General features: G+C 35.9%; 1 protein-coding gene across 1 annotated transcript; it reads left to right on the forward strand.

Moving 5' to 3' along the window:
- Positions 1-5691: 5691 nt before the first annotated feature.
- LOC149788923 (uncharacterized) lies at positions 5692-9645 on the forward strand. Its single transcript, XM_089975063.1, has 5 exons — positions 5692-5880; positions 6493-6968; positions 7443-7610; positions 7979-8242; positions 8581-9645. Exons 2-5 carry the CDS (start codon positions 6519-6521, stop codon positions 9100-9102), a joined length of 1404 nt encoding a protein of 467 aa, XP_089831189.1. The 5' UTR covers positions 5692-5880; positions 6493-6518; the 3' UTR covers positions 9103-9645.
- Positions 9646-9875: the final 230 nt, after the last annotated feature.

Here is a 9875-nt window from a genome sequence, read left to right on the forward strand (position 1 = left end):
TATTATCTTTAATTATTACAGAAGACCCACCCTGGCTCGTTTTGTTTTTTTTAGAAATTGAAGTAGTGATAGAGATGCAAGGCTCCGAGCCCCCAGTAAGCGATGCCGACAGTTAAATTACTGGATACACAACAGGTGAAATTCAAATAAACAACAAATTTAATGCCATTAAATTACAGATAGTCCTTCCTCAAATGAAATTCAATATTCAAAACCCTATCACTCGTCTTTTACTCGACCAAGTGACGGCCTATTTCATCATCTGACTTAATTTGATAGATTTTCCTTCTTTCCTGTGTTTCTACTCATCTGTAGTATTTCTTGACTGGTACCCAGTACCCCTTCAGTCCAACAACCACGTCCTTCACCCTTGCACTTCCGTTCTCTTCTTTTCTTGTCTCCCAGAGACTCGGGACCAACTGCACCAGGGTATTTCCCTCCTCTGTCTCCTACAGATCCTCCGGTCCCTAAAAGCTTCCTGTCCGAACACACACAAGGACATTAGTATATTCCGCTAGCTATCTAGTCTCACACTAAACAACAATATATCATCAGATAAGCCATTACCTTCTTTGGTCACGCATTCGTGCACATCGAAATACCCATATTTTCTGGTATGGTGTACACGGTATCAGCTGCTTATCATGCATATATGAACAGATTCCATCACATCGGTATATATAGATTCTCAATCTTATTATACAGAACAATATCACATAATCAGACGCATTTCTGTACATTACACTTCTACAAAGTGTACACAGATATCCACATATCCATGCGCTGATATATCCTTATACATTATACTCCTACAAAGTATACACAAATAGTCAAATACTCCTATTAACTAATGTTGCACACTGCAACCATGATGCAAAGTTATAATTTAATTCAACATTTGCAGTTCTAGAATATCACATGAATAAATGCACGAGGGTACAACGAATTAACCAAATAGCGAATTACAATATTAATTCTTTACATAAACATTGCTCATATCTCAAAATATGCATGTAGATCAAACACTACAAATGAATCAAACCATACAATCGGTAATTCTACGTACTAACGATTCTAGTAATGAAGTATACATACCGCACTTAATTATTTTTTTCCTACATGTTTTGATTGTTATTATGTATGTTTTGCTATTGTGTTATTGTTTTATGATAATTTTTTTTAATTTAAATTTTATGTATTCGTATTTTTTTCAATGTATTCATCTGTGCTGAACCAAATTTCTTCCTCCATTCTTTTTTTCTCTTCCTCTTGTTGTCGTCTTCTTTTTTCTTGTCGTTTTGCTTTCGTCATTTCTCTGAGCGCTTTCCGTACTTCTGGGCTTGTTTTCCGTTGCTCATCTTCTTCCTGCATTTGTTTTTTATTTGTATTTTCTCTCTTTTCTGGATGTTCTTGTGGATTTATATTTTCCTTGGTTCTTTTTGTTATATCTGATAGTTTGGGTACTTGAGTTTTCTGTATTTGTTGTAATTGGAAGGTTGTAATCTCTTCCTGTAATGAATCATTCCTTAGACTATCTTGCAGTTGTTTTGCAATTTCTACACCTTGCTGTAATGACTTGGTTTCATGATGCTGTTGTGATTGTATTGGTATAATCTCTTTTCCTTGTAGGCTTAGCTGAGTTTGTTTTTTTTGTTGGTTCCTTTGTTGTTGTTGTTGTTGTCTGGTTTCAGTAATTTGTTGGCTTGGCGTGTTTTTTTTTTGTTGTTGACCTGCTTGTATCTATATTTGTTGTTGTTGTTGTTGTTTATATTCCTGCTGTCCATTTTCTACTGGGAACTGGGCTCGAGTCTGTTGGCTTTGTTGTTGTTGCATTTTCTGCCCTTGTTTTGTATTTGTAGTTTCTTGTTGCTCTATATTTCCTAGTTGCTGTTGTGATTTTATTGTCTTTTGTTGTTGTTGTTGTCTTGGTGTGTTTTTTGTTGTTGACTTTTTTCTAGTTGTTTCTGTATTTGTTGTTGTTGTTGTTGCTGTTTATCTTCTGGAAACTGAGCTCGAATCTGTTGTTATTTCTGTTGTTGTTGTTGAATTTTCTGCCCTTGTTTTGCGTTTGTAGTTTCTTTCTGTAGTGAGTTTTCTCTTTCTTGATTCTCTATATTTTCTTGTTGTTGTTGTGGTTGCATTTGTTCTATCCTTTGCTTTTTTGCTGCTTGTATCGGTCTTTCCTGTTCTTGTATTTGTTGTCTTTCTTTTTGTTGTTTGGTACCTTGCCGGTTATTTTCTACTGTCTGTACTTGTAACTGTTGCAGTTGTTGCTGTATCCCATCTTGTGGTATTTGTTTTTGTTGTTGCTGCATCTTTCCTGTTTCCATTTGTCTGCTGGATGAGGTTGCTGTTGTTGTCATTGTTGGTACTATCATTTCTTGATTTTGGGGACATTTAAATGGTGTGTGACCTGTTTTTCCACATCTATTGCATGTACGGTCATATATGCATCCTTTGTACCATGACTTGGCTAGGAACCTGAACATGTAGAAAGCTCTCTTGATCTTCATTTCACTTTTTTCGATTTCCAATATTCGTGTTCCGTCTAATATTGTTGTTGTCTCTATAGTTCTATTCCGTGCTGAAATAACTGGAATATGAAATTTTTCCTCAAACCGTTTTACTATTTCTTCTAGTGGAATTTCAAGCGGGATGTCAGTTACACGTAGTTCTCCTATTCGTTTTTTTTATCTCCCTTAGCAGGGGTGCTGGTTCTTTTACTGTCACCTTTTCTCTCCCAATACACATCTCTCCATATGGTAAAATCGGTGTCTTCCCTTTCGGTCTTACGATGTAGCCTTTGTATCCATTAGGGTTTATGGAGTACACTCTGTTTATACATTCCGGATTGGCTATCTTCATTGCTATCATTACCGAAGTAATACTTGGTATTTTTTTCCCTTTGTATATGTCTCATATCTATCTCCTGTGTACCTTCTCTATATGTGCATTGCAGGTAGCTTCTTTCATGTATATCTATCCTTTTAAGCTTGAAGAATTTCTCAAGTTGTTTTACTTCTCTTCTAGTTGCCATATTGCCTCGTGTTGCACGTGCTCTGGTTTCGCTTGCTTGGTTTTCCATGGTATATTATTTCCTTTATATTTGTTTGTGTAAATTTGTTATTAGATATAAGTTGATTCTTACCCTTGATAAGATTTGGAGTCCGTAATGGACAGTAAAGATAGTCCTGCTGGGGGTCCAGTACTTCCATGAATAAACGCACGAGGTTACTACGAATTAACCAAATAGCGAATTACAATATTAATTCTTTACATAAACATTGCTAATATATCAAAATACGCATGTAAAACCCTACAAATCAATCAAACCCTGCACATGGTATTTCTACGTACTAACGATTCTAGTAATGAAGTATACATACTGCACATAATTAAAGTACAATTACCTTGCCGTAATAGATTGCGACAATCGAGCGAATAAGTCACTGACCTATCCGAAGCTCCTTTGTAATTCCCAGAATAACAACGTTTCCCGCCAATTTCGAGTGACGTCGGAGTAGCTTATAACTTCCTTATGTAATTCCCGCAAGATGGTTTAGCGACTACTGACGTTTAGTTTCAAGACACTAGATTTCAACTTGAGATTCCAATTGTGGCCACGCCTTGCTCAATTCCAGTGGATGTCGATTCATCCATGGTCTACATAATTAGCAGACATTGCCCCCCCCCCCAATCCCCGGCAGTCTGTCAAGGGTGGATTTACGACCCTCACTTGATATTTATTTGAGCCCACCGACAATTCATATCACTTACCTGTGAATCGCACTCAGCAGAATAAGGTACAAGTAACAAGTTCCTATGGCCATGTTATATACAACTGGCTTCTCCTCCGTCTTTTTTATGTCGGCTTACACTCGCAACATTTATGAAGCGAATATATAGCCTTAGGGTCTAGCATATATATGTTGCAATCTGGCTATTGTTCCTTACTTATAACGTGACAGATATGCACCCATTACTCAGTTACTATTAGTCAAAATAAAAAGTAAAAGTAAAACTACTATAGGTAACGCTGTACGCGTCAGTGAACTCCATGGCATATAATAGTTCTAATGCGTCACCAAGCTATTATATTGCCCTATTCCGTGACAATTTTGCAGTCATATCGCTACGATGTCTGCATTGTGGCAATTTATAGTGATGTCTAGCCCTGGGACATCATGCCGAGACATGTAGCATCATGTCCCATCCAGTTACATTATCCCGACACCAGGCCGACCAGTCCTAACACTAGTCTCTTAATGCTGAGCGCCAAGCGAGGCAGCGGCTAGTACATTTTTATAAGTCTTTGATATGACTCAACCGGGTTTCGAACGCACATTAGGCATTTAATATTGCAGTAAAGTGTATAGAGAGTGAGTATAAATCGACTATATTTGCATGAAACTATTGTTTCCATTTTTAGCTCACATCGGGCATATACTCGTATCGTTATAAAGTTAGTCTGCATAAGTACTATTTCAGTCAATAGGATGCTCTCTCTCTCTCTCTCGTGACACTTTGACAAAATATTAGATGAACCAAAACGTTCGAGTAAAGTTCCATGATGCCTAATTTCATCCTTGTCGAAATTTGTTTAGCAAGCATTTCATAATGTGATGATGTCTATCCTGTGTAATTCATTGACAAACTTTACATATCGAACTGACACAGAAACTATACATTTTGCGGGAATGCACTTGGTGATACTTACATATCGTTTAAGGAGCCGCAGAATAATGTTCTTTAGTATAGTTAATTCATATTTAAAATTAAATTAATTGTTTCGAATGCATCATTTTTTTTAATTATTTTCAATCGCTCAATAGCATCCTGTTGTAATTTTTGAAGGAAATTATACTGTCAGATCAGCAATACCTATAAATATGACATGTGACTAGAACATTCGGGGTTTTACATGTTTGCCTAGCCAAACCAATAGCACGTATTAGCAGATGGATAGATTTTCAACGGAATCCCGATAAAATAACTAGAACTTGGACTTTTCACTCCATCAGCACATAAAAAAGTAACCTGGCGGATTTTAAAGGGTATTAGCTACTTAACTCCTTCTTGTACAATATTTATATAGTGTTCTGAGTGAATAATTTGTTTTTCACAAAGAATATTTCCTTCCACACCACTGGTTTCTTACTTCACCCTTATTTATATTGTTTTCACATACAAACACATATTAACATATAATAACAATTACTGCTATGTAACTGCTATATAACTTCTATGTAACGGAAGACAGGAGTTGAAGCAGATTTTTTTGGGAAACATTTATTTAAAACGACTTTGGAAAGAATTTAATGGTATAATTTTTTTTGTGGCAGAAATTTTGTAGTTATTTCTGGAGACAGTTTAATCTATAAATAATATATCGCACATGAGCTTAATATTTATTTATGTCTTATCGTTTAAGATTGAAACTGAATACCCATAATGTGGTGAAAAAGCGCTTTTCAACTTTTCTTCAATCCTTTTCTGCAGCAGTTTGATCACACACATGCTTATATTTGTCCGAGCGATGCGTGTAAGACAGTTATCGATCATTGAAAATACAGATAAGAGTATTTGTCAATACACAAGTGTCTCCTACACTACACTACGGTAGATCGATGAGTTCATGCTCTATATTTAGATGACACAGTCACGTGAACAAAACAAAACGGAGAACAAGTCTGGTCCAGTTGCAAGTCTGAACGTGTTATGTCGTGTTCTATTTCGTCAGCATTATCGGCCTATATAAACCCGCAGTCACCACTGGTATGGCATACAGCTCAAGCGACGGAACAAGTAAACATCTAAATAGAGAAGAATACTGACATATCGTCAGAGGAATATCTCTTCTTTTGAGGATTTAACTAACAGGTAGTCATTACAATCATGGCTATAATAGTTAAGGTCAATACATGAAATATAGGTAATGAGATAGAAACCTTGGTAAATATTTTCTCTGAACAAAGTGATTCCTTTACAGAAAATAACTTCTAAGAAAGGAATATTTGTGGAAGAAAGAAAAGACGGCTTTATTCAGAATGTTAAAACAATAATTATTGCAAAAAATATATGCATGTACCTTTTCTTGCTTCCCTAGATCAAAATTAACGCCTAATTCTATCAGTGTCGTGCATAAAAATATGATTTTTTCACCCATGAGAAACTTTCAGGGTTTTGAAGATATTTCACACACACACACACACACACACACACACACATCTCTATAACACAGAATATTCCATTTTAGAGGTCTATGCAAATTCTCTATTCTTTTTCTGTATGACACAGAGTGTGTAAAGTCCCTAGTAACGTATTTTGAATCCGTATATTTCGTATTCTGTCAGTTCTAATCGACATTTTTCCCCATTTCTTTCTTCATTTTCACCAGTACATTTCGATTTCTTGTAACAATTATGCATAGTGCATTTTCTGTGTTGAGAATAGGTGGATATGTTTAAAGTAAAAGATTTTACATTTATACAGCAATAAAGGTTCGTTTAGGAAGGATCATGGCCGCCATATTACCTCCTGCAGGACCCATGGAAGTCGTGTTCTCTTTCGACACCACTGGATCCATGTCGTCATATCTCGAAGAGGTTAGAGGTCGTCTCCAAGACATGGTGCAGCGACTCCAGGCGGATATTCCAAGAATCAGGATTGCAATTTTTGCACACGGAGATTATTGTGATGCACATACTTATGTTACTAAGTACGTGGATTTCACCGAAAATGTAGCCGACTTGTGCGAATTCGTGAAAAATGCCGGGTCGACTGGAGGCGGGGATGCTGATGAATGTTACGAACTCGTTCTGCATGAAGTCCGTACCAAATTGTCATGGACACCTGGCTCGCAGAGATTGTTGGTACTGATTGGAGATGCAAATCCGCATGAACCAAACTATCCACAGAATACAATGAAACTGGACTGGAGAGTTGAAGCAGACAAACTCATGGAGGAGGTTTGTACAGATTCTAACTTTAATTGCCGTTATTAACTAATAAGCGAAACCATCTCAGATATAAATTGAACGGTATGATATATATTGCATCAACTTTTCCACACGTAAATAACGGTTTGCTTATAATTCAAATATCAAAACATCTTGCAAGTTTGTGTTATAAATTGGTGGTGATATTAAATTTATTATACTTATACTGTTTGTGAAATATTTTAAGGTATTCCAAAAGCGCAAGAATTTCAACGACGGTTTCATGCTTGTTTTATTCGCTTTCAATATCCTTTCTTTTGATTCGATTATTCAAAATACAAAATAGCTTCTGGAACAAAACTTGAACGTTTCAAATAAGCCTAATAATTAATAATCGCCAAATGACACAATGACTGGCAAAGAGTTAACATTTTCCAAGTTCTACTGAATTTTTGCATGCTATAGTAAATATCCTAATTCTTCCTTCTTGTCTGGCAAATACAGTCAGTGCGCATCTATGGTGTACACTGTGGAACCTGCAGCAATGGGGATTTCTACAAAACCATATCTGAGAAAACCTGCGGACGTTATCTAAAACTCAACGAGTTCCAAAACATATTTGACCTCATAATGGCCGTCTGCTACAGAGAGAAGGGTGAAGATTTCTTTTCGGTACGTTTTGTTCCTCTGTTTCTTAATATTATAAATATAATCCCATTTTGTTTCAACAACAAAATGTTCTAAACACTAATACTCTAACAGTTGCTATAAATCGACAAACGATTATTAGTAAACATGAACCTTTTCAGTAGGGCTGTATTTAAAGCAACAGTGAGAATTATCTAAGAGCATTTATTACTAATATGGCATTTTGATTAGTGCGCGTTACATTTTATATACCGTTAGCATTTTAAGAAAGATGGATTTTAAATAAAGAAAATGAAATATTTTTTAATCTGCGGAATCATAAGATGTCAAGTGTGAATTATATATAATCCGATATATAAAAATACAACATTGTTTGCATGCATTCCTTACAGATGTATGAGAAGGAGGTAAGAGACAGATGTTCTAGGGAAGGAATGTACAAAGACTTGGACACAATGTTCGGAATGCTGCGGAAGGCCTCATCTACGGAATCTCAAGCAAAAGTGATTTTGCCCACTGCAAAGAAGTTTGCTCCGAAAAAGTTGTCAAAAGCACTAATGCCGACAAAGGGTGGCTTAACAATGTATACTGTTAAGACAAAAGCAACCAGCCGTACTAAATTTGCAAAGAGAAACGAGGGAAAGAAACTAATAAAGGTAATTCTAACTTGTGACTTTAATATTTCCAAATTTAAACTTAATTTAGGAATTTCATCAGAGAAAAAGGTTATTTGATTGGGTTAGAATTTATATTTCAATCCATGACGGGAACAAAACGAGAACAAAATAACAACACACTATAAAATATTCCGATCTCAGTGACTTTTATCGAAATGCAGATGGAACAAATTGAACATTATATTTTTATTAATAATACGATGCATTTTGAAATGTTATGTATAAAGATAAAATCAGAACGTTCAATTGACAAAGTTTGTCCGTCAGTTCAGTTGCATTTGTATCACATAGCAATGCATGTACCCTTCTATTAATAGGAAAGTCATAAACGTGATCCACATCTGAAAAGGGAAAATGTACCAGAGACAAACTTCATGCTGAGGGATCTCAACTGGTCTCCATGGCAACTGGCTATTATTCCCGATGCAGCAGAATGCTCTGCGTCAAGGTGGAGAAAGAGATGCGGGGACGGAAGTGGATACAGCAGACGACAACTGTTCAGCGGGAAAATGAACGTACCGGCCTTTTACGAAGTGGCAGTGCAAATGAAATTTCGCTCAAAGAAATTTGTTGTTTTCAGCAAATTTGTGAAATCTTGCAGAAATTGGGAGAGGAAATTGGTAGGAAAGCCTGACATCAAGGCACAAATCGATGACGTAATTCAAAAGAACTGCAAGGTGTACATAAGACGAGTTGTGTTGAAAAGACAACAAGTTCAGAAAAAAATGATTTTGGACATTCAGAATTATGACTACGCCTGGAGTAAGATCCCAGGACGGAGACTCGGACACAGAACGGTCACAAAGGCTAATGTCAGGATTTCATATGATGCGCTCTAATGTTATTCGTAAGCTCTTTACCGTGACAATATTAAAGGGATCCTCTGAAATGAGTAAATTGTTCGAACAATTCAAAGTGAAGAAGCAAATTACTAAAGTAACAGATTATGTTTTGAGGTTTAGTTCCATACACACTACTTTTCCACAATGTTTTATGTAAACAGGTAATTTGTATTATTTTGTGTATTGTTTAATTAAGCCTGATGTACACAATAGCTGGTCTGTTGGTGTGGTTACCATAGAAAATAGTGTTATTCATGCATACAAGAATTGAGGCGTTTACTATACAATTAATTTTGTGTGTGAGAGAGAGACAGAGAGAGGGTGGTGGTGGCGGGTTTGAGAGAGATTGTATTGCATTACATATATTTATTGCATATATGAATATTTCTTGACGTACATTTTGTCTGTTATCAGATTTATATAGCACGTATTACCACGTTTTTGGATATTATGTTCTCATTAAGTAAGAATTATGGTCTGGTTTGTGGTTGTTAATGTAATAATATTTCCATCTCTATGAGAAAAATAAAGGCATCCATGTATAGAAATATTATTTTACAAGTTTATAATTGTTTTGAGACTTCCTGCCGAAGAAGTCGTTATTACAAGACATGTTCCAGTAAATTAATATGCTCTCTCTCTCTCTCTCTCCATGAAATGAGAATCACCGATAAATTAAGGAAATTAAGAGATTAAGCTATCTAGGTGCACTAACCCATTACTCGATTACTAGAAATTTTATTCTTTCACAATGGGGACAAATTCAATCT

This window comes from Sinohyriopsis cumingii, chromosome 11 (genome assembly GCF_028554795.1).
Source record: "Sinohyriopsis cumingii isolate HCF-2022 chromosome 11, ASM2855479v2, whole genome shotgun sequence".
NCBI classification, from domain to species: Eukaryota; Metazoa; Mollusca; class Bivalvia; order Unionida; family Unionidae; genus Sinohyriopsis; species Sinohyriopsis cumingii.

Bases quoted from the DNA above. Each gene is read 5' to 3' on its own strand.
- LOC149788923 (XM_089975063.1), top strand. From the start codon at position 6,519: ATGGCCGCCATATTACCTCCTGCAGGACCCATGGAAGTCGTGTTCTCT. The intron at 6,969-7,442 runs GTTTGTACAGAT...TGGCAAATACAG, and splicing joins CAGACAAACTCATGGAGGAG to TCAGTGCGCATCTATGGTGT. The intron at 7,611-7,978 runs GTACGTTTTGTT...CATTCCTTACAG, and splicing joins AGGGTGAAGATTTCTTTTCG to ATGTATGAGAAGGAGGTAAG.